General features: G+C 39.7%; 1 protein-coding gene across 1 annotated transcript; it reads left to right on the top strand.

The window, feature by feature from the left end:
• The first annotated feature begins 13,482 nt into the window (after positions 1-13,482).
• On the top strand, positions 13,483-14,143 carry LOC142168100 (uncharacterized). Its single transcript, XM_075228760.1, has 2 exons — positions 13,483-13,647; positions 13,817-14,143. The coding sequence occupies exons 1-2, from the start codon at positions 13,483-13,485 to the stop codon at positions 14,141-14,143; spliced, it is 492 nt and encodes a 163-aa protein (XP_075084861.1).
• Positions 14,144-26,604: the final 12,461 nt, after the last annotated feature.

Genomic DNA, 26,604 nt, shown 5'->3' with positions numbered 1-26,604 from the left:
CTTTTCATAAACCTTATTGATATGTATAAATAATACTATTATACCCAAAAATCATACTCTTAATCACCCATCTTTACGCAAACTCGAAATTGAAGACTAGGGGTTAGAACCTTACCTCTTGGGTGAAAATCTTGTGATATTTCCTTGTTGGATTTCAAAGCTTGAACAAGATCCTGATGAACAAAGCACTTGAGCTTCTTCCTCTCTCTAGAACACTCTCCCTTCTCTCTAAAAATATCAGATTTTTACTCCAAAATGAGTCCCAAAGCCTATTTATCAAAATGGGATCGAGTTATGAAAATAGAATAATTAACCCTCCGAAAGCAGGTCTGCAGTCGCATAATGGATCGCAGAATGGGTATGCGGGCCGCAAAGTTGATCGCAAAATCGGTGCCCAGAATTAGGCTCTTCTGGTCTATTCTGCGACCAGTTTGCGGTCGCAGAAGCTGTTTTGCAATCGCATAACTATTTTGCGATCGCATAATTGGTCGCAAAATTACATTTTTCTAGCCTTTGGTAATTTGGTCATAACTTCTCGTAGGAATGTCCAAATGACGAACGGTTTGAAGCGTTAGAAACTAGACTCAAAGATCTTTTATTTGATAGGTAATACACTATACAACACTTCGTATCATGAGAGTTATGCTCATTTGAAGTTGGGTCTTGTGCGAACTCACTTGAACTTTACTCTATTATGAAATTTCCAACTTCTACATTCGATGCCGAAACCTACCGAATCAAGTCCGATTGACCTCAAATTTTGGACACAAGTCATAAATGACATAACAAACCTATTCCAATTTTCGGAATCGGATTCCGACCCCGATACCAAAAAGTCAACCCCGGTCAAACTTTTCAAAAATTCAACTTTCGCCATTTCAAGCCTAATTCTACTACGGACCTCCAAATAATTTTTCAGACACGCTTCTAAGCCCATAATCACCATACGGAGCTATTAAAATCATCAAAACTCTATTCCGGGGTCGTTTACACATAAGTCAACATCCGGTCAACTATTTCAACTTAAGCTTCCAACATGAAATTCATTCTTCCAAGCTAACTCCGAAATACCTTAAAACCAAAATCGACAATTAACACAAGTCATAATACCTCGTACGAAGTTATGCAAGACCTCGAATAGTTGAAAGGAGCGTAAATGCTCAAAACGACTGGCCGAGTCATTACAATAACTGAATTCGAGAAGATTAAAAATCTTCCTAGCAATAATAGTCGGATTTTAAGAAGGAAATTTTTTTAAAAAAATGATTCTAATTTCAACCAGAATTAATCATAAAGTCCACGATTAAAAAAGTGACAACCTAATTGAGTGCAGCTTACCTTTTTCTTTAATATTTATGATGTTTTTAATTGTTTCAAATCTTTTTTTTTTTCATTTACAAACGAAAGGCCCTAATTTTATACTTGCAACGAAAATCAATTTAACATTTAATCATAATTGTAATTAGATTTTATATTTTAAATACATGAATTAAGTACAACATTTAAACAAAAATAATTAAATGAGATTTAACCAATCACGTTTTTATACCTAATAAAATAATAATAAAAATGTTTCCTCAAAATTTATTTTGTATACTATGAGTTCTATTTTAAGCTCAAGATATTTTAGAATACACAGTCGATTAATAAGAAAAAGACTTTGTGTAAAAACTATGTTTGATTATCTGGTTGGTTACACAACAGACGGTTATAACTCGACCATTTTTTAATAACATTTATATAAATTTTTAAATCTTAATAGTCATTAATATGGGTCACGCGCAAAACGCATCATAAGACTAGATTCATTCTCCAACGCGAAACTTTGATAGACTTTTTTACCTTTAAAAATAAATTTCGCATTAAACAAAATTGTCATTTAATTATAAATTTTAATATTTAGGACCTTGATATCAATTGAAATTTAGAATTCAAAATTAGATGTTGGATTCTATTGTTGCGATAGTAGTTGTCTCTTTTCTAATTTGTCAGACACGATTCTTATAGTATTTCTTATTATTAAAGAAATAGTATAATTTGTATTTTTCGCAAGAAATAAAAAATTTATCTTCTATTAGTTGATTGTTCATATTTGTTTCTTTTAGAATTAACTTGAAAATGACGAAAAAAAGAAGAAGGAACTTGAAATATCTTTACAGAAAGAAAAATCGAAAAAGCTCTTAAATCGTCAAGTGCTATATGTTCTTGCATAAATAAAAAACGAGGTATAATAATTTGTGGAGTTGAAATGGTAAAATTATAGAACTGGACTAAATTTATATTAAATATATGGAATGATGATTGATGTATTCTATGGAGCAAATTTTATTTTTTTATCGAGCTAGCTATATAGAATCAACATGCATCAATTCTGGAGCTTAAATCTTTATTTTGTAATCTTAACAGTTTTTAGTATAATATTTTTGTTTAAAATTACTCATTGAAATAGGATACACGCGCAAAACACATATTCTAAAACTAGTTTTACTAAGTCAACACAAAATACTTAAAGAAAAAAGGTTGAAGCCTTTGGGGTAACTGAATGCGCCTCTAGAAATTAGGAAAGAGCAAGGGGGCTGTGCTCATTAGAGCAAATGAAGCCGGTTCAAGAAAGTGTATTAACGGAAATAGCGGATTCCGAATATACATACTATGAGTTATGAGTTCAAAGTGTACATTTTAAAATATTAGTTTTAGTGTACGTGGCAGCGTATGTTTAGCGTCAATCAATAAAATATGTGTATATGAAAAACATGTAAATCAAGTTATCAAATGTTAAATTTTAAAAATGTCTACATTAAGTTAATATTTTAAAATAAGTAACTTTGTATAGAGAAAAGTACAGGGAGTTATTATTTATTTGAATGAATACCAGACAACAACAACAACAACACAACAATAATAACCCAGTAAAATCTCACTAATGGGGTCTGGAGAGGGTAGTGTATACGCAGATCTTACCCCTACCCCGAATGAGTAGAGAGACTGTTTTCGAAAGACCCTCGGCTCAAGAAAATAAAAAGACAAAAGGAGACAATATTAGTATCACCACAGAAATCATAGGAAAAATAGGAACAACGTGAAACCGAGAAGAAAGATGCCAAGTAAAAGCGATAGCTAGTAAATAAGTCCTGCACTGAAAAGTGAAATAGTAAGACACCACATTGCAACTACCTATCTTAAACACAAACCCTAACAGACTGGTCTCATAATATGAAGTAATGAAAGATTCAACTACCTCCTAACCTACAATCCTAATACTCGACCTTCACATCTTCCTATCAAGTGTCATGTCCTCAGAAATCTGAAGCCTCGCCATATCGTGCCTGATCATTCTCCCCAATACTTTTTAGGCCGCCCTCTACCTCTTCTCATGCCCTCCACTACCAGCTGCTCACAACTCCTTACCGGAGCATCTGGGCTTCTCCTTTGAACATGCCTGAACCATCTGAGCCTCGCTTCCTGCATCTTGTCATCAACGGGAGCCACGTGTACCTTCTCCCGAATATCATCATTCTTAATCTTATCCATCCTAGTGTGCCCGCATATCCACATCAACATCCTCATTTCTGCTACTTTTATCTTCTAGATATGTGAGTTCTTAATAGGCCAACACTCAGCCCCATACATCATGACCGGTCTAACCACCGCTTTATAGAATTTAATTTTGAGTATCAGTGGCACTCTTTTATCACACAAGACTCTAGATGCTAACCTCCACTTCATCCATCCTACCCCAATACGGTGAGTGATATCCTCGTCGATCTCCTCCCTCCCCCCCTCCCGGATAACCGACCCAAGGTACTTAAAGTAGCCTCTACTTGGGATGACCTATGATTTAAGCCTCACAGCCACATCCACTTCCGCCGGCTCAACGTTGAACTTACACTCCAGGTATTCCGTCTTCATCATGCTCAGCTTGAAACCCTTAGACTCAAGAGCCTGTCTCCAAACCTCCAACATCTCGTAAACACCGGCTCGCGACTCGTCAATCAGAACTATGTCATCGGCGAATCGCATGCACCATGGCACATCCCTTTGTATATGGTGTGTTAACGCATCCATCACCAGGGCAAACAAGAACGGACTGAGCACAGAACCTTGGTGTAACCCCATTACAACCGGAAAATGATCGGAGTCGCCTCCTACTGTCCTAACCCGAGTCTTTGTCCCATCATACATGTCCTTAATCGCCATAATGTAAGGAACCGACACACCTCATGCCTCCAAGCATCTCCAGACAACTTCTCTAGGAACCTTGTCATATGCTTTCTCTAGGTCAATAAACACCATGTGCAGATCCTTCTTCCTTTCTCTGTACAGTTCCACCAACCTCCTAACAAGGTGTATAGCTTCTGTAGTAGAACGACCTGGCATGAACCTGAACTGGTTATTAGATACCGACACTGTCATCCTCACCCTCGCTTTAACCACCCTCTCCCACACTTTTATGGTATGACTCAGTAATTTGATACCCCTATAATTGTTACAACTCTGGATATCACCTTTGTTCTTATACAATGGAACTATCGTACTCCACCTCCACTCATCCGGCATCCTCTTCGCCTTAAAAATAACATTAAACAACCCAGTCAACCACTTCAAACTTACTCTCCCCACACACTTCCAAAATTCCACCGGAATCTCGTATGGCCCGGTCGCTCTGCCCCTACTCATCTTACGCTTAGCTCCCACGACCTCCTCAACCTTGATACGACTGCAGTGCCCAAATTCACGGTGACTCTCGGAATGATCCAATTCGCCTAGCAAAATATCCCGATCCCCTTCTTCATTCAGAAGTTTATGAAAGTAAGTCTGCCATGTCCTCTTAATCTGGGCATCTTCCATCAATACTCTGCCATCTTCGTCCTTGATGCATCTCACTTGGTCCAAATCCTAAGCCTTCCTCTCTCTCAACTTGACCAACCAGAATAACTTCTTCTCCCCGCCTTTTCCCTCCAATTCCTCGTACATACAACCAAACGCCGCAGTTTTAGATTTCGTGACCACCAGCTTAGCTTCCTTCCTAGATACCTTATAACTCTCCATGCACGATCGCCTATGCTCCCAACTAACTTCTGGTATGCCGTCTTCTTCGCTTCCACTTTACCTTGGACCACTTCATTATACCACCAGTCTCCTCTGTGCCCACCAGAGATGCCCGTCGAGATCCCTAACACCTCTCTCGCAACCTCCCTTATACAATCTACTATTGCTGACCACATAGTGCTCACATCACCACTGCTCCTCCAAGCTCCCATAGCCGACAACCGCCCGTTCAACTCATGGGCTTTATCCTTAGTTAAGGATCCCCACCTCATTCTTGGTCTTCCTCGAGCAGACCTTTTCCTCTTCTTTAACATAATACCAACGTCTATCACTAAGAGCCTATGCTGCGTCGTGAGTATCTCACCCGGAATCACCTTGCAATCCTTGCACAACCCTCTATCACACCTCCTAAGGAGGAGATAGTCAATCTGAGTCTTTGCCACCGCATTTTGAAAAGTAACCAAATGCTCCTCCCTCTTCGGAAAGCTAGAATTTGCAATCACTAACCCAAAAGCCTTAGCAAAGTCTAACAGCGAGGTACCTCATCCGTTCCTCTCCCCAAAACCAAAGCCTCCATGCACGTCGCCATAACCATCAGCGGTCAACCCAATATGACCATTGAAATCCCATCCTATGAATAGCTTCTCAGCATGAGGAACCCGGCGCACAATCTCCTCTAACCCCTCCTAGAAGCGCCATTTAACCTCTACATCTAGGCCCGCATGCGGCGCATAAGTGCTAACGACGTTTAGGGTGCACTCTCCAACCACCAACTTAATAATCATCAATCTATCATTCACTCGTCTAACCTCAACCACAAACTCTCTAAGTTCCCTATCCACCAAGATACCCACTCCATTCTTACCTTTCTGGACTCCTGAGTACCAAAGTTTATACCCCTCTGCGTCTTTCGCCCTCGACCCTACCCACCTTATCTCCTAGACACAGGCTATATTGACCCTCCTCTTCTGAAGGATCTTCGCCAACTCTATAGACTTACCCATCAATGTACCTACATTCCATGACCCAATTCTTAACCTATAGACACCCTTGTTCCCTTTACCTCCAACCTCCCTCCCCACCCCTAACCCTTGCCTTACCTCATGCCCCACCCACTCCCCTCGAGGACATGACCTCACTCGACCATCCTAGACCACAACCACTCTACCTATGACAGACTAAGGGGAATCACTAACACACCCTAGTGAACAGACCAAACTAGAAAAAATAAGTTGCAACTACAGGCATACTAATACGATGAATAAACTAATACGAAATACGATGACAGAAATTTAACTAACATAACAAAGAGAAACAGAAAAATGGGAGGTACCAACTCCCGCGAGTAGAACCTATGAATTGTCTTGGTATATACGACGATGTTGCGGCCACCTAGCACGTTCGCATCCAACTCCCGTTGCCCCTTGCTGACACTCGCCCGGGTTGTTCTTTAATGTTTGCACATGCACATCCCGTTAACCGCTAATAGACACAAGCCCTAACCTGAAATATACACAAAACACCACGAACCCAAAGGAGGGAGGGGTTGTCACCACTACCACTGGTGAGGCCCCACCCGTAGCAAAGGAGCGCAAAAAAGGTTGAAATAAAACCTTATGTTGATTTAAAAAACAGTCAATAATGAATAAAAACCGAAATTTTACAAAAAATTCATGAATCCAATAGTAAAAATAACCAAACCCAATTCAAATCAGCCAAAATCAAGTTGAATAAAATGAAATAAAGGCTGAATTGATTGAAAATCAGTCAATAATGTTGATGAAATAAAAGCTGAATTGATTAAACCTGAAACAAATAACCTCACATCAAATATAAGCACCGAAAGCAGTAAATGTTGCGAAAAGTTTCCACTAAAAAGAGGGAAATGTTGATTTTAACACTACTTTTATCGAATTATAGATACAAATCAACCAAACTCTAATACGATTAGCTAGTTCACTATAAATCAAACACAATAATGAATATATGAGTGATGAAATATTAAGAATAACCTGTAAAAAGATTTTGAAAGAGGGATCTAATGAGGAGAGAACGAGCAAAAGGGTCTTCAGATCTTGATTACAAATAGGCAAAAAAGGTTGTAGAAAATGCAAGAAATATTAAGAGAAGAAGAAAACCGATTTCAAAACATAGAGCAAGAATTTTCTCCTGCTCAAGAAACTTAAAGGGTATTCACAATGGATTAAGTAACTCCAAAATATTCAAAAAATAATAAAAAAATAAAAATACCCAGATGCCAAATTAGCTAAGATGATACAAATATTTTCATCTATACATTCAAAATAGAGGGAATTAAAATCTTACAAGTATATTATTACACTATTAAGCTGATCCAAAAGAAGAGAAGAAGGAGAAAAGATACAGAAAAAGGGAGGAGGACTTACCTGAATCCGGTGAGAGGTCGCCGGATTTACGCCGGCATGACAGTGGTCCCACGACGGAGGAAGACGTTAGAGAGACAAAGAGGGTAAAGAGATGTTAGAGAGAAAGAGACGTAATAGAAAATGGAAGAGCAAGTAAATAATAGACGAGTAAGGTTAACGGAAGAAGTATCAAGTTACTAATGGAACAGAACGAGGAATCTAAAATGATATTAAATCTAAAATGATTGATATATCTATTTTTTGCTAATTAAATTCTAATATTTATTATATATTTTTATTATGATTCTTCAAAAGGCCATCAATAAAAATAATTATATTTTTTTAGATATTTGGAATAAAGAGGGTCATCATATAGTTTTTAGAAGAAACTGGTTCACACGTAAAACATCTGAGCACATATATGTTATATTAATTTGAAGGGCATATCCCTTGGGGCAAGATTACAAAAATTGTAGTCATTTTTGTGACATAATATTAAATCTAACATGATAGAAATCGTTATATATTTTTATTTTAATTCTTCAAATAGTCATCAAATTAATACTAATTAAAAAATTTGTATCTTTCTTTTAGAGCTATTGGAGTGAACGGCTAGGTCATATAGTTTCTAGGAAAAAAATGAATAATTAAGTAATAATGTAAGGTCTAAAGCTGACTAATGTTGAATATGTATTTTACAATCAATAACTTATTACTTATACAGAAAACTATAGAGGGCCATTTATTGGAATAGATGAAAAATAAAAATAATAATAAATATTAACTTATTTTGAATACTTAATATTACATTCTTATTTATTCTTCTTTTTTTTTTTTTTTAAATTTTAACCAAGTTAATTTTTAATACTATATTATAATTTATTCGACTTTATTTTCTAGTTTCTTTTATCACTGGTGGTCATTTTTATTGAAATATATCTATTTAAGCCAAGATTTTTGTCAACCTGAAGATAGTTTTACTTGTATGATGAATTTGAAAAATAATAAAATTAAATTTTCTTGCTAATTAGCTATTCCAAATACTTAATTATTTATTTTCAGCAATAAAAGATATAAATTATATTTTATTGATTTAAATTCTTAATAATAGCTCATACCAAATTTTAAATATTTGATTATAGTTATATTTTATAGAATAAAATTTCTTTTGTCAAATTGTAAGAAACTCAAATGAGTGGGAAATAGTTTTGCATATTTTAAAGAATTTTAGTATATAAAAGAGTTCCACCTAAATCAAAACATAAAAAAAGTTACTCCATCATCTTCCAAGAATGTAGTACGTCCTCTTTCTTTTTTGATTGAATTTTTGGTATCTGTCCAAAGGGATAAACTTCTAAATACCAAGTGGTTACGTCCTATTTGGTTAGTATTTTTTATTCAGCATTTTCTTGCCATTTATATATAATTTAAGTGTAAAATATTATATAAAATAAAATGTTAATATTTTTGAAGTTCTAAATATTAAATCTTTCTATGTAATTCAAATAAGGAAGAATGTAATATATAAAATTTAGTTGATTTTGTAGTCCTAAATATTAGAAAAATAATTAAACGAGTATTGCTACATATTAGAAAAATAATTAAATGAGTATTCCTACATATTAGGAAAATAACTGAATTACTATTTTATCCAATATAAACTCTATTTTTAAAGGGTAAAAAAGACGAACGACATTTCGCTAAAGACCTTCGCGCTTTTAATATAATATAGATATATTTAAGACAGAACAACCTAAATGGCATTTCTACTTGTTTCAGTTTGTCATGCATGTTCTCATACTTATGATTTTTTCCAAGTGAACACTTATACTTGTTCAAACCTTGTATAATAAATGCTTATGACTGGAGGCTGATCCGATGTGTCATAGTTGGCTTTAGTGCGTGATTCACACGCCTGTAAGGGGCGTGTGACAGTCGAAAAAGCTCTAACGGTAACATTGTGGCCTATTTAACAGCTATCTTCTTCTTTCTCCTTCATTCTCCATTGTTGAACATGATAGAAGCTCATCTCTATCCAAATCTAATGCCTTCTTCTTTCTCGCGTTAACTTCAGACATTCAAAGTTGGATTTCTTTGCTAGGATTCTTCATTGCCCATCCATTTCTGCCATCTCCTTTTCTTTCCAAAGTCTATTTTTTTCTTCTTCTCCGGCAAGAAATAATAGCTACTGCCACATTTCTCTTCTCCTTCAATAATGAAGAAGGAACCTTTCTATTGTTGTGGAGTTGCTGCAGATCTTAAAATATCACGAACAACCACCAATCATGGAAGAAGATTCCTCGGCTGACAAAGATATGAGATTGGTGAAGGTTGTGACTTTTTTCGATGGGTTAATCCTGCGATTGATGGAACACTACACGACTCTTCTTACGGGCCTTATTAAAAAGAGTGATCGATGCCATTGTCAGAGAAGACAAGGAAGGTCGAAGTTCTGTGTTGCCGCCATTATAATTGCGGTTGTAATTGTTATAATGTTAGATTTTATATTATGTATTTAGGATTGATATCTTACTTTGTTATTTCCTGGGTTTAGGCTACATATTTTGTGTTGATGTAAAATTTTGTTCATGAAATACATTGACAAAGGGAACATTCAAGTCAAAAAATTATAATTTACCATTACATCAACAATACTTCCATTACTAATATCATTTTCTATTATAGGAAATTGATAAAATATCCATAATGAAGTAGCTTTACAAAATATTGTCCATCATAGAAAGTTAACAAATATATCCAGTATTAAGTCTTCAAAATTTCACTTGATCACTTCAATTGATGGCTGATGTGGCTTGGTTTTTTGGTGTGGATTGTGTCTTTGGTGTGGCTTGAGTGGTCGTAGCAGAGTTTGCCCTTCTGTAACTTTGTTCTTTGATAGTAAGCTATAACTATGTAATTTTTCCACTATTTGCACTCTAATTCGCTGAACTTTACTAATGTTTGAGCTTTAAATGGTAGTAAATTGCTCTGACTGAGTACTTTATACTTTGCAGGAGCAATTTCGGGCTACAATAAGGTTAGGGAGCGTTTTTGAGTTAATATGGAGCGTTGAAGGCAAAGTAAAAGCTTATGGAGTAAATTGGGAGTTCGTTTGAGGATCAAAGGAGGATAACACACTTAAAAAGAAGAATGAACAAGAATGCAGAAAATTGTCCAGGTGCGCGGTCGTACATGGACCACGCAAGTCAAGCAGAAACTGGCCAAAGTGCACGGCTAAATGCGCGGTCACCTGCCCAAGTGCGCGACCGCACAAGTCCTTCCGAGAAAAGAATCTCCCAGGGCTAAAATTGTAATTCCGGGGGTGACTTTCCTTAACCTATATGAAGCCCAGCTCGTCTAAAAAAGGGTATCTTTGATTTTAGGAGAACTTTGGAGGGAGAAGAAGCACGGAAGCAACGACAAAGCGAGATACTTGATCCAATTCACTCAATACAAAACTTTGGTTGAATTTGGGAATTGTAATGTCTTCTTGTTCTTCTAATACTCTTATTTTGAATACTTTCTTCGTTATGGAGTAATTCTCCTCAGGGTTGTTGACAGATGTTATGAATTAATTATTATTTTGGGTTTTACTCTATGTTAATTGCTCAACATTACTGAATGAGTTATTAAATGAATTGCAAGGTTTATACCTTAGAGTATTTCCTCAGAGCATTTCCATTCTCGTTGAAGGATGATGCAAAGCGGTGGCTAAGAAGTTTGCCTACAGGGTCAATCCGTACATGGGAGGAGATGACCACCAAGTTTCTGGAAAAATATTTCTCGGCTGCTAAGACTGGAAGGATGAGGAAGGAGATTCACAATTGCAGCCAAGGCGAAGGAGAGACAGTGTTCGAAGCATGGGAAAGATTGAAGGAGCTGCTGCGGAGGTGCCCTCACAACGGAATGGAGCAATGGATGCAACTTCAGGACTTTTGGGACGGTTTAAATCCGTCATCAAGAAAATTGCTAAATAGTGCAGTTGTAGGCCCTCTGATGAAGAAAACTCCAGAAGAGATGGTTACTCTATTGAATGAACTATCTGAAGATACAGACCAATAGTCCACAGACCAAGGGGATCAGAGAAAATCAACAGGGGTGCACCAAGTATAATCGCCTGTCGCAATGCAGGCCCAAATTGCAGCAATGGATAAGGACATCAAGAAATTAACTATGACTCAGGTGCAAACTCAACCACAAGTGGGTTGTGATATTTGTGAGATGGGACACCCTACACACGAGTGTCAAGCTACAACTGAGGAGGTCAATGCTGTGGGAAATTTTAATAGAGGAAACTACAAAGGTGGGAACAACTTTAATACTATGGGTCAAAGACATCCAAGTTTTTCGTGGAGTTCACATAATGGGAGCTTGAACTCATGGCAGCAAAATAATCTTAGACCCTAGGGTCAGGGACCACCAGGTTTTCAGAACTAGCAGAGGCAACAATACCAGCTACCACAGCTAAATCAATCAAATATGGAAGATCTCATGAAGGCATTCATTAACAAAACAGATGAAAAATTCGAGACTCAGGGCACAACTATCCGGAACTTAGAAAGGCAAATGGGATAGATTGCAAATTTGTTGTCTGAGAGGGATCCTGGGATTCTCCCATCCGACACTGAAAAGAACCCAAAGGAAATAATCAAAGTTGTATCTCTGAGAAGCAGAAAAGTATTGACTGACCCAATAGTGAAGGCTAAATCGGAAGTGGTCAACAAGCAGATTGAGACACCAACAGAGGAAAAGACTGAAGAGAAAAAGATTTAGAATAGCGAGGTACAAAAATAAATTGAAGAAAGTAGACATATGCCAGCTCTACCGTTCCCTCAAAAGATGAAGCGGGAGAAACTTGACAACTGTTTTGGGCGATTCTTGGAGATGCTCAAACAGCCTTCTGTGAACATCCCTTTCACAGAGGTACTCGCTCAGATGCCCGCTTATGCAAAGTTTCTAAAGGAAATCCTGTCTAGCAAGAGAAAATTAGAGGAGACAACAGTGGTCAAGCTGAATACCATTGCAGTGCCATATTGCAAAACAAAATTCTCCAAAAGTGTGGGGACCCAGGAAGCCTCACCATACCATGCTCGCCGGGGAGTGAAATGTTTTACAAGGCCCTCTATGATCAGGTGCGTCTATAAATCTAATGCCTCTGTCTGTATTCAGGAAACTGGAAGGTGAACTTGGAGTTATCAAATCAATACCAGTGTCCCTATAACTGGCCGACCAGACCACCATTCTACCTAAGGGAATCATTGAAGATATTCTAGTGTGGGTGAAAAAGTTTGTGTTCCCCGTATACTTTATTGTGGTGGATATGGAAGTGAACAAGGAGGTGCCTTTAATTCTAGGGTGGCCATTTTTGTGTACAGGTAGAGCCATCCTTGATATTTATGAGGGGCAGCTTATGCTTAGAGTGGGTACTGAGAAAGTGGTGTTACAAATGAAGAGAATGATGAAATACCCAAGTAATGAGGTGTCTTCCTACTCGTGTTTCAAGCTAGATGTCATTGGGGAGTTGGATGAGAAGTACAAGTTTGACAAGCTTATGGGGGATACTCTAAAGAGGTGTATTACTCAATCTAGCACAGTGGATGATGAAGATTCAGAAATAAAGAAAGAGGCTGAAGCTCTTGAAACTTAGGATCAAGTGGTTGATGAGGAGGAACTAAAAGAGGAGGCTTCTAAGCCCAATGTGAAATTGAAAGTCCTCCCCACTCACTTGAGATATGCTTTTCTCGAAACTAACAATTGTCCTGTGATTATTTCTGCTGATTTGATAGGTACACATGAGCAAAAACTGGTGGAGCTGCTGTCAAAGCACAAGAAGGCCATTGGTTGGAGCATAGCTGATATTCAAGGAATCAGTCCAGCCATATGCATGCACAAAATTCTGTTAGAAGAAAATAGCAAGCCGGTGGTGTAGCCTCAACGCAAGCTGAACAGAAATCCGAAGGAGGTAGTGCACAAGTAGATCATCAAATTGCTAGATGCTGAACAAATATCTGGAGGAGGTAATGCACCTGCCACTTTTCATAGGTGCATGATGTCTATATTCTCTGATTTAAACGGGAAGTGTCTAGAGGTGTTCGTGGATGATTTCACCCTTTTTGGTTATGACTTTGAGGATTATTTGATGAATTTGAAGCTCGTGCTTGAACGTTGTGAAGCCACTCACTTGGTTCTTAACTGGGAGAAGTGTCACTTCATGGTAAAGGAGTAAATTATCCCGGGCCACAAGGTAACTACGCATGGAATTGAGGTTGACAAAGCTAAGGTGGATGTTATTGCTAGGCTCCCTCCCCCGACTTCGGTGAAGAGCATAAGAAGCATCTTGGGACATGCTGGGTTCTATAGGAGGTATATAAAAAAAATTCCAGCATTACCAAGCCGTTGACACAATTTCTAGCGAAGGATGCCAAGTTTATTTTCAATGTGGGGTGCTTAAGAGCATTCGAATTGATAAAGAAAAAGCTTGTGAGTGCTCCTGGCCCATCCACTATGCAAGCAGGACATTGAATGATGCTCAAGTCAATTATGCCACTATTGAGAAGGAGATTTTTGCTGTGGTCTTTGCTTTTGACAAGTTTAGATCATACCTGGTGGGAAGCAAGGTTATTGTACACACTGATCACTCAATGTTGAAATACTTGTTGAGTAAGAAGGAATCCAAGTTATGTCTGATGCGATGGGTGTTGTTTCTCTAAGAGTTTGACTTGGAAATAAAAGATAGGAAGGGCATATAAAATCAAGTCGCATATCATCTATCTCGTCTTGAGAAACCTCCAGTTGAAACAATCGAAATAAGGGAAGAGTTCCCTGATGAGTAGATTTTTTCCATAGCAGCGGTATTCGAAAGGCCGCCTTGGTATGCGGATGTAGCCAACATTTTGGCTAGTGGATGGTTACCCCATGAACTCACTCGTGATCAAAGAAGGAAGCTTCAAGGTGAGGTAAAAAGTTACTTTTGGGATGACTCTTTCTTGTTTAAATTGTGTGCAGATGGTTTGATTCAAAGATGTGTGCCTGAAGGAGAAATATCAAGCATTATGTCGCATTGCCATGTTAGAGCAGGTGGAGGTCACTATGGTTGAAATCGCACTGCAGCAAAGGTCATGGAGTCCGGGTTCTTTTGGCCTACTCTGTACAAAGATGCAAGGCCATATGTAGATTCATGTGACAAGTGTCAGAGATTAGGTAATATTAGCAAGAGGGATGAAATGCCGCTCAACTCCATTCTAGTATGTGAAATTTTTGATGTTTGGGGCATCGACTTTATGGGTCCGTTCCCAATATCGCATTCTCATGAGTATATCCTAGTAGCCATTGACTACGTCTCTAAATGGGTCGAAGCAATCCCTACTTGGACCAATGATGCTCTAGTGGTGTGTGAGTTTTTGCGGAAAAATATCTTTACCCGTTTTGGGACACCTCGAGTGATTATCAGTGACAATGGGTCACACTTTGTGAATAAGCAGTTTGTTGCACTGCTGTCCAAGTATGGGGTCACACATAAAACAGGAACCCCGTACTATGCCCAAACTAGTGGAAAAGTTGAAGTGGCTAACTGGGAACTAAAATGAATTCTTAAAAAGACGGTTAGTGCTTCTCGTAAAGATTGGTCTGTCAAGTTGGATGAAGCACTATGGGCATATAGAACTGTGTTCAAAATGACCATAGGGACTTCGCCATTCAAATTAGTGTATGGTAAGTTGTGTCACCTACCTGTTGAGATAGAACATAAGGCTTATTGGGCAATTAACATGCTTAATGTTGATCTTAGTCTTGCAAGTGATCACATGTTGGAGTAGATGAATGAATTAGAAGAGTTCAGACTAGACGCGTATGAAAGTGCACGAATCTTCAAGGAAACGACTAAAAGGTGGTATGATCATCTGATTAAGTCAAAGAAGTTTCATGAAGGAGACAAAGTCTTACTGTAGAATAGTAGACTCAGATTATTTCCCGAAAAATTCAAGTCTAGATGGACGAGACCATATGTGGTGAAACATGTATCACCATACGGGGCAATTAAGATCTAGAACAAAGATGGAACAGAAAATTTCAAAGTAAATGGGCACACACTAAAACCGTATCTTGTTGGAGGATTTGCACAACAATCCTCGAGCATCAAAATCTACTGAGGATGCCCGTTGAGTCAAGGTGATGACTATAACTCTAAACTACCTCTAACCCTTCTGCTAGTTAGATTTTGTTTTCTTTCTACTTCACATTTCTTCACAACATAGAATAGATAGAAATTAGTGTATACTATATTGTAGTTTTACCTTTAAAAATAAACGTGCGCGACCCCGGGTTTTCACGTATCTATGCTCCGGAAGTATCATGCCGACCTATCACATGTGTTAGACTTCAGCACAGTTCAACTAGATAATAGCTTGGGTTATGAAGAGGAGCCAATTGCCATTGTTGATAAACAAGCTCGCCAGTTGAGATCCAAGAGGATTTCTGCAGTAAAAGTCCAGTGGAGGGGCCAACCTGTCGGGGAAGAGACTTGGGAGGCCGAGGAAGACATGCGGAGCAGATATCCACACTTATTCAGCACTCTAGGTACAATTCTAAACTCGTTCCAGGACGAACGTTTGTTTAAGATGTGGAGAATGTAATGACCCAACCGGTCATTTTTAACTTTTAGAACCCCGTTCCCTAAAATAAAACTTCTCGTAGGTGCTTGTAATGATTTATGACTTGCGGGGATGGTTGGTTCGGGATTTGGAAGTGTTTGAGGTGAAATCGGAACACTTGGTTCCTTAAGTTGGCCTTAAAGTGCTAAGTTTGACTTCGGTCAACTTTTTGTGAAAACGACCCCGGAATAGAATTTTGATGATTTCAACAGCTCCGTATGGTGATTTTGGACTTAGAAGCGTGTTCGAAATTTTATTTGGAAGTCCGTAGTTAAATTAGGCTTGAAATGGCTAAAAACAAGAATTTAAGTTTGGAAGTTTGACCGATTAGTTGATTTTTTGATACCGGAGTCGGAATCCAGTTCCGAAAATTTTCATAGCTCCGTTATATCATTTATGACTTGTGTATAAAATTTGAGCTCAATCGGAGTTGATTTGATAGGTTCCGACATCGAATGTAGAAGTTGAAAACTCTTAGTTTCATTAAGCTTGAATTGGGGTATGATTCATGGTTTTAGCATTGTTTGATGTGATTTAGAGGTTCGACTAAGTTCGTATGATGTTTTAGGACTTGTTGGTATATTTGGTTGAGGTCCCGAGGGCCTCGGGTGAGTTTCGGATGGTTAACGGATCAAAAATTTGACTTAAAAAGCTGCTGTAATTTTTCCTCTTCTGTTGGACATTCTGGGTTGTGATCGAGCCCAGATATCGAGCCCACAATCGAGCCCTGAGTCGAAGTCAGGGATGAGGCTCAGTATCGAAGCCTCGATCGAAGGCAAGGCTCGAGGGCATGATCGAAGGTAAGGCTCGAGGGCTAGGATCGAGACCCAACCTCGATGCCCTGATCGAAGGCCCAACCTCGATGCCCTGATCAAAGGCACATGTTCGATGCCCTGATCGAGGTCCAGGCTCGAGCCTGTGATCGAAGCCACGATCGAGGCCCAGTTCGAGGACCAGTTCCGAAGGCTGCTGGGTAGTTTTATAAAAAGAGGGTATTCGTCCCATTTGCCATTTTTGGCGAACTTGAGCTTGAGCAGAGGCGACTTTTGACAGAATTTCAAGGGAAAAACATTGGGGTAAGTGATTCTAACTCGGATTTGGTCTACATATACAAGTGTATCATTGTTTTTCACAATTTAATTAGTGTTTGAGATTTGAGATTTTGAAAAGTTTAGAAATCTCATAGAAACGAAATTTTGAGATTTCGGTATCGATTCGGAGTCGGAATTGAGTGAAACTGGTATGGTTGGACTCGTAATTGAATGGGTTGTCGGATTTCATAACTTTCGTCGGATTCCGAGATGTGGGCCCCGTGGGCAAATTTTTAATTAATTTCGGGATTTTTATTAAAAATATAGTATTTCCTTATATAATTTATTTCCTATAGTTTTTAGTGATTGTATCAAATTATTTTGGCTAGATTCGAGCCCGACAGAGTTGGATAATCGTGAAAAAGGCAAAATTGTGGATTAAATTGGAGCAAGACGAGGTAAGTCTCTTGTCTAATCTTGTGAGGGGAAAATTAACTCATAGGTGATTAAAAATTAAATAATTGTTGTTAATTGTGGGGGCTACGTACGCACGTTCCTATTTGTGAGGGCTACGTACGCATGAGGTGACGAGAGTCCGTGCGTAGCTACTATTAAATGCTAAAGTCCGGGTAGTTTAAGACTCAAAGCATGCATTACTTGTGTAAATTGTATTCTTTGATTTATTTATATTAATTGATATCTATATGAATATATTGTGAATTGTTAGATAAAGATATTAAAGGATGGAAATCTCATATGTTTAATTTTTGTTTAAATCAATTAATTATTAAAAGAAATTATTCTCCTCTCAAATTTACCTTATAATAAACATACTCTCCTTCCGGAGGCACATAAGAAAATGTCCTCCTTTCTTGTGGAGCGGCCCGAATGCCTCGGCAGGATAGATGCATCTATGGATCGCGCCGCACGTCCTTCCGCAGTGTACACGACACTCTGGATCGGGCCGTACGTCATCGGCAGAAATCGTGCTTAATAATAATAATTACACGATACTTTAATAATTTATTTCAGCTTGTGAAGCTAATTAAGAAATTGGAAAATCCTTGGAATTTAATGAATTATTATTCTTGCTTGTTTAGGAATTAATTGTTACTCTTGTAAATGAGATTTAATTGATAAATTGGAATTTATTTGAATTGAAGGAATTTAATTAATATATTGAGAATTGTTACATTTGAAAGAATTTGATTATTTTCGCTGATTAAATAAATTATTTGTAAATTCTGTAAATCATGCTGATTTAAATATCCTAGTTTTATTTCAATTATTATTGACCGATAGTGAGTGTCAAAAGTCGGTCATCTCATCTCTACCACTCCGAGATTAGGCTTGATACTTACTGGGTACACGTTGTTTACGTACTCATACTACACTTGCTGTACTTTTTGTGCAGGATCTGAGATAGGTACTAGTGGAGGACCTATCATCACATACCCACGTCATCCCGAGGCATAGTGGTGAGCTGCCTTTCTGAGCCGTTCTGCAGCTACCGGTGTCTCTTCTTATATTTATATTCTGTCTATTTCATTTCAGACAGTATTTAGAGTTTTGTATAATCTACTAGATGCTCATGCACTTGTGACACCAGGTCTTGGCACACACATTGGTAGAAGTTGGTATTTTATTATTTTCTTGGAATAAAAGTTTAACCAATGTACGATTGACTTATTAGTTGGCTTGCCTAGCTGTAGTGTTGGGTGCCATCACGACCTATAGGTGAAATTGGGTCGTGACAACATGGTATCAGAGCACTAGGTTCACGTAGGGCTCACAAGTTATGAGCAGACCTAATAGAGTCTTGCGGATCGGTACGGAGACGTCTGAACTTATCTTCGAGAGGCTATATGGTGTTAGGAAACTACCTTTCTTTATATTCCATCGTGCAATTGATGTAGTACTAAATATCCTTCTCTTATTCTCTCACAGATGGTGAGAACACGCTCTAATGAGATTTCAGACCAGGGAAGAGCTATTCCCCCAGTTGCTAGAGGCTGAGGCAGAGGCCGAGGGAGGGCTCCAGCCCGTGGGAGAGGGCGAGGACATCCCAGGACTATTTCGGTTATGCCGCCAGTGGATCCAGCAGAGAATCCCATTATTGAGGAGCAGGGTGAGGTGCCTGTGGCAGAGCCAGCTCCGGTGGACTTCACATCTGCACCGGGATTTCAGGATGTCATGGGTCGTATGCTGCGATTCATGGACAATATGACTCAGGCCGGTTTATTTCCGGCAGACCCACCCACATCTCAGGCGGGCGGGAGAGCACAGACCCCTACCGCGCAGGCTCATGGACAGGCAGTTGTTGTATATCAGACCCAGGTTGCACTACCCGTGGGTGGAGTCCAGCCAGTGGCAGCAGCTACACCTGAGCCCAGGCCAGCTGTAGCCGCCGATCCTTAGAAACTATTGGACAGATGGACTAGACTACATCCTCCTGTCTTTGGGGGTGAGCGACATGAGGATCCACAGGATTTCATTGATCGTTGCAAGGATAGACTATACAACATGAGGATATTGGAATCCTAGTTGATTTTGCTACTTTTCAGCTAGAGGGTAGAGCCCGTAGATTATGGTAGTCTTATGCTCTTTGCAGACCAGCAGATTCTCCTCCCATGACTTGGGATAGGTTCACCCGTATCTTCTTGGACAGGTATATTCCACCCTCCCAGAGGGAAGAGTTGCGGTTTCAGTTTGAGCAGCTCCAGCAGGGTCAGATGTCAGTCACTGATTATGAGGCGAGGTTTTTTGAACTATCTCGCCATGCACTAATGATACTCCCTACTGAGGCGGAGAGTGTGCGAAGGTTTGTAGCCGGTTTACATACTGGTATTCAGGACACTATGGCTCGAGAGGTTGAGATAAGTACTTCTTATAAGTGAGTTGTGGAGATAGCCTGGAGGATTGAGGGTGTATGTCAGTGGAGCCGAGAGAAGATTATGAGAGATAAACGGTTTAGGTACTCTGGAGAGTTCAGAGGTGCTCCGTCCGGGGGCAGAGGTCAGTTCGTGAGGGGACAGTCCAGCAGACCCCCATATCCAGCACCACCACCTCCTCGAGGTGCTCCAGTGCGACCTTATCTCAGTGCTATCCCAGAGAGTTCTTACCGCCCACCAGCTATTCAGGGTCCTCCCAGTGGGTATTCAGGTCCCCAGGGCCAGACACTTAGTCAGCAGCCCATCGCACCGAAGAATTGTTACGAGTGCAGGGATCCCAGTCACATGCGGAGGTTTTACCCCAGGCTTCGGGGTAGACCAGTACAGCAGGGTCAGCAGCTTATGCTTACCGGACCAGTTGCTCCACCAGTAGTCCGACCACCCAGAGGTGGAGGACAGGCGGGTAGGGGCCATCCTAGAGGTGGAGGTTAGCCAGGCGAAGGCCAGATAGTTGGTGCTCTAGCTCGGTTCTATGCTTTTCCGGCTAGACCAGATGCAGAGGCCTCAGATGCCGTGATTACAGGTATTATTTCTGTTTGTGGCAAAGATGCCTCAGTATTATTTGATCCAGGATCTACGTATTCATATGTGTCATCTCTATTTGCTCCATTCCTGGGTGTTTCTCGTGAGTCCTTGAGTACTCCTGTTTATGTGTTCACTCCTGTGGGCGATTCTGTTGTTGTGAACCAGATCTACCGGTCCTGTATTATTACATTAGATAGTTATGAAACTAGAGCAGATCTCCTATTGCTTGAGATGACCGATTTTGAAATTATTCTGGGCATGGACTGGTTATCTCTATATCATGCTATTCTAGATTGTCATGCCAAGACTGTTACCTTGGCTATTCCAGCATTGCCTAAGCTGGAGTGGAAGGGTTCGCATGTTAGTTCATTTAATCGAGTTATTTCTTTTATAAAGGCTCAACACATGGTTGAGAAGGGTTTTTTGGCTTATCTAGCCTATGTTCGGGATACTACTGCAAAGACTCCGGCTATTGATTTAGTGCCTGTAGTTCGGGAGTTCCCCGATGTATTTTCGTCAGATCTTCCAGGTATGCCACCTGATCGTGATATTGATTTCTGTATTGACTTGGCTTCAGATACCCAGCCTATATCTATCCCACCGTATCGCATGGCTCCGAAAGAATTGAAAGAATTGAAGGAACACCTTGAAGAGTTACTAGCCAAAGGGTTTGTCAGACCGAGTGTATCGCCTTGGGGTGCACCAGTATTATTTGTGAAAAAGAAGGATGGAACAATATGGATGTGTATTGATTATCGCCAATTGAACAAAGTCACTATTAAGAACAAGTACCCGTTGCCGCGTATTGATGATCTATTTGACCAGTTACAGGGTGCTAGGGTATTCTCTAAGATTGACTTGAGGTCGGGGTACCATCAGTTGGAGATTCGGGATTCGGATGTTCCGAAGACTGCTTTCCGTACTAGATATGGTCATTATGAGTTTCTGGTAATGTCTTTTGGTTTAACTAATGCCCCGGTAACGTTTATGGATCTGATGAACAGAGTATTCATGCCATATATTGATTTGTTTGTCATTGTCTTCATTGATGACATCTTAATCTATTCGCGCAGTAAGGAGGAACATGAGCAGCATATGAGATTAGTGCTTCAGACATTGCGTGAAACAAAAGCTATATGCTAAGTTCTCTAAATGTGAGTTTTTGCTAGAGTCTGTAGCATTTTTGGGACATATTGTGTCGGGCGAAGGTATTAAAGTTGATCCCAAAAAGATTGAGGCAGTTCAGAATTGGCATCGTCCCACTTCGGTGACGGAGATCAGGAGTTTTCTGGGTTTGGCAGGTTATTATCGCCGGTTCGTGGAAGGTTTTTTATCTATTGCAGTAACTTTGACCAAATTAACCCAGAAGGGTGCTCCTTTCCGATGGTGCGATGATTGTGAGGTGAGCGTTCAAAAGCTCAAGACATCATTGACTACAGCACCAGTGTTAGTGTTGCCTTCCGGTTCGGAGATGTATACAGTGTATTGCGACGCTTCGTGCGTTGGCTTGGGTTGTGTATTGATGCAGGAAGGGCAAGTTATTGCATATGCTTCACGTCAGCTGAAGCCCCACGAAAAGAATTATCCGGTACATGATTTGGAGTTAGCTGCGATTGTTCACACTCTTAAGATTTGGAGGCATTATCTTTATGGGGTGTCTTGTGAAGTTTACACTGATCTTCGCAGTTTGCAGCATTTGTTCAAGCAGAGGGACCTAAATTTGAGACAACGCAGATGGCTGGAGTTACTAAAAGATTATGATATTACTATCTTGTATCATCCGGGCAAGGCAAATGTGGTTGCAGATGCCTTGAGTAGAAAGGAGGAGAGTATGGGTAGTTTGGCTTTCATTTCAGCAGAGGAAAGGCCATTAGCCTCGGATATTCAGTCCTTGGCTAACAAACTTGTAAGGCTGGATATTTCAGAGCCCAGCCGAGTTCTTGCATGTGTTGTGGCCCAATCTTCACTATTTGAGCAGATCAAGGCTCGCCAGTATGATGACCCACACCTGGTGGTTCTTCGTGAAACGGTACTACTAGGTGATGCCAAGGAAGTTACTATTAGAGCGGATGGTGTTCTGCGACTCCAGGATCGTCTATGTGTTCCTAATGTGGATGGACTGAGGAAAAAGATCCTGGAAGAGGCACACAGTTCTCGGTATTCTATTTATCCAGGTGCTACTAAGATGTATCATGACTTGAGGCAACATTATTGGTGGCGACGAATGAAAAAGGACATAGTTGAGTATGTATCTAGGTGTCTAAATTGTCAGCAAGTTAAATATGAAAACCAGAGGCCAGGTAGCCTACTCCAGCAGATGACCATACCAGAGTGGAAATGGGAACGAATTACTATGGATTTTGCAGTTGGGTTGCCGCAGACCTTGAGAAAGTTTGATGCAGTTTGGGTGATTGTTGATAGGTTGACTAAGTCGGCACATTTTATTCCTGTTGTGACTACGTATACTTCAGAGAGGTTGGCCCAGATTTATATTCAGGAGATAGTTCGGTTGCACGGTGTGCCAATTTCCATCATATCAGATAGAGGCCCTCAGTTTACTTCACATTTCTGGAGAGCAGTACAGAGTGAGTTGGGGACCCGTGTAGAGCTCAGCACAGCCTTTCATCCGCAGACCGATGGACAGTCAGAGAAGACAATTCAGATTTTGGAGGATATGCTCAGGGCATGTGTGATTGACTTTGGAAGTCAGTGGGATCGTTTCCTGCCTTTGGCCGAGTTTGCTTATAATAACAGTTACCAATCCAGCATCGAGATGGCTCCATTTGAGGCTTTATATGGTCGGCGATGTCGTTCACCTATCGGATGGTTTGAGCCAGGTGAGGCTATGTTATATGGTACTGATTTGGTAAGGGATGCCCTGGAAAAGGTAAAGTTGATTCAGGAGCGACTTCGTACAGCACAGTCCAGACAAAAGAGTTACGCGGATCAGAAAGCGCGTGATATGTCATTCATGGTAGGTGAAAAAGTTCTCTTGAAGGTTTCGCCGATGAAGGGAATTTTGAGATTCAGGAAGAAGGGAAAGTTGAGCCCAAGGTTTATAGGCCCATTTGAGGTGTTGAAACGAGTTGGGGAGGTTGCTTATGAGCTTGCATTGCCTCCCAGCTTATCGGGAGTTCATCCGGTTTTCCATGTATATATGCTCCGGAAGTATCATGCCGACATATCACATGTATTAGACTTCAGCACAGTTCAGCTAGATAATAGCTTGGGTTATAAAGAGGAGCCAATTGTCATTGTTGATAAACAGGTTCGCCAGTTGAGATCCAAGAGGATTTCTGCAGTAAAAGTCCAGTGGAGGGGCCAACCTGTCGGGGAAGCGACTTGGGAGGCCGAGGAAGACATGCGGAGCAGATATCCACACTTATTCAGCACTCCAGGTACAATTCTAAACCCGTTCGAGGACGAACGTTTGTTTAAGAGATGGAGAATGTAATGACCCAACCGGTCATTTTTAACTTTTAGAACCCCGTTCCCTAAAATAAAACTTCCCGTAGGTGCTTGTAATGATTTATGATTTGCGGGGATGGTTGGTTCGGGATTTGGAAGTGTTTAGGGTGAAACCGGAACACTTGGTTCCTTAAGTTGGCCTTAAAGTGCTAAGTTTGACTTCGGTCAACATTTTGGACTTAGGAGCGTGTTCGAAATTTTATTTGGAAGTCCGTAGTTAAATTAGGCTTGAAATGACTAAAAATAAGAATTTAAGTTTGGAAGTTTGACCGATGAGTTGACTTTTGATACCGGAGTCAGAATTCAGTTCCGAAAATTTTCATAGCTCCGTTATGTCATTTATGACTTGTGTGTAAAATTTGAGCTCAATCAGAGTTGATTTGATAGGTTCCGACATCGAATGTAGAAGTTGAAAACTCTTAGTTTCATTAAGCTTGAATTGGGGTATGATTCATGGTTTTAGCGTTGTTTGACTTGATTTAGAGGTTCGACTAAGTTCGTATGATGTTTTAGGACTTGTTGGTATATTTGGTTGAGGTCCCGAGGGCCTCAGGTGAGTTTCGGATGGTTAACGGATCAAAAATTTGAGTTAAAAAGCTGCTGTAATTTTTCCTCCTCTGTTGGACATTCTGGGTTGTGATCGAGCCCAGATATCGAGCCAGATATCGAGCCCACAATCGAGCCCTGAGTCAAAGCCAGGGACGAGGCTCAGTATCGAAGCCTCGATCGAAGGCAAGGCTCGAGGGCATGATCGAAGGTAAGGCTCGAGGGCTAGGATCGATGTGCCCTGATCGAAGGCACATGTTCGATGCCTTGATCGAGGTCCAGGCTCGAGCCTGTGATCGAAGCCGCGATCGAGGCCCAGTTCGAGGACCAGTTCCGAAGGCTGCTGGGCAGTTTTATAAAAAGAGGGCATTCGTCCCATTTGCCATTTTTTGGCGAACTTGAGCTTGAGCAGAGGCGACTTTTGATAGATTTTCAAGGGAAAAATATTGGGGTAAGTGATTCTAACTCGGATTTGGTCTACATATACAAGTGTATCATTGTTTTTCACAATTTAATTAGTGTTTTGAGATTTGAGATTTGAAAAAGTTTAGAAATCTCATAGAAATGAAATTTTGAGATTTCGGTATCGATTCGGAGTCGGAATTGAGTGAAACTGGTATGGTTGGACTAGTAATTGAATGGGTTGTCGGATTTCATAACTTTCGCCGGATTCCGAGATGTGGGCCCCGTGGGCGAAATTTTAATTAATTTCGGGATTTTTATTAAAAATGTAGTATTTCCTTATATAATTTATTTCCTATAGTTTTTAGTGATTGTATCGAATTATTTTGTCTAGATTCGAGCCAGACAGAGTTGGATAATCGTGGAAAAGGCAAAAATTATGGATTAAATTGGAGCAAGACGAGGTAAGTCTCTTGTCTAATCTTGTGAGGGGAAAATTACCTCATAGGTGATTAAAAATTAAATAATTATTGCTAATTGTGGGGGCTACGTATGCACGAGATGACGAGAGGTGACGAGAGTCCATACGTAGCTACTATTAAATGCTAAAGTCCGGGTAGTTTAGGACTCAAAGCATGCATTACTTGTGTAAATTGTATTTTTTGATTTATTTATATTAATTGATATCTATATGAATATATTGTGAATTGTTAGATAAAGATATTAAAGGATGGAAATCTCATATGCTTAATTTTTGTTTAAATCAATTAATTGTTAAAAGAAATTGTTCTCCTCCCAAATTTATCTTATAATAAACATACTCTCCTTTCGGAGGCACATAAGAAAATGTCCTCCTTTCTTGTGGAGCGGCCCGAACGCCTCGGCAGGATAGATGCATCTATGGATCGCGCCGCACGTCCCTCGGCAGTGTACACGACACTCTGGATCGGGCCGTACGTCCTCGGCAGAAATCGTGCTTAATAATAATAATTACACGATACTTTAATAATTTATTTCAGCTTGTGAAGCTAATTAAGAAATTGGAAAATCCTTGGAATTTAATGAATTATTATTCTTGCTTGTTTAGGAATTAATTGTTACTCCTATAAATGGCATTTAATTGATAAATTGGAATTTGTTTGCATAGAAGGAATTTAATTAATATATTGAGAATTGTTACATTTGAAGGAATTTGATTATTTCTGCTGATTAAATAAATTATTGTAAATTCTGTAAATCATGCTGATTTAAATATCCTAGTTTTATTTCAGTTATTATTATTGACCCATAGTGAGTGTCAAAGTCGGTCATCTCGTCTCTACCACTTCGAGATTAGGCTTGATACTTACTGGGTACACGTTGTTTACGTACTCATACTACACTTGCTGCACTTTTTGTGCAGGATCTGAGACAGGTACTAGTGGAGGACCTATCATCACATACCCACGTCATCCCGAGGCATAGTGGTGAGCTGCCTTTCTGAGCCGTTCTGCAACTACCAGTGTCTCTTCTTATATTTATATTCTGTCTATTTCATTTCAGACAATATTTGGAGTTTTGTATAATCTACTAGATGCTCATGCACTTGTGACACCAGGTC

Source organism: Nicotiana tabacum, chromosome 13 (assembly GCF_000715075.1).
Source record: "Nicotiana tabacum cultivar K326 chromosome 13, ASM71507v2, whole genome shotgun sequence".
Lineage (NCBI taxonomy): Eukaryota > Viridiplantae > Streptophyta > Magnoliopsida > Solanales > Solanaceae > Nicotiana > Nicotiana tabacum.
The sequence above is the reverse complement of the archived record's forward strand: the minus strand, read 5'-3'. Positions and strand labels throughout refer to the sequence as shown.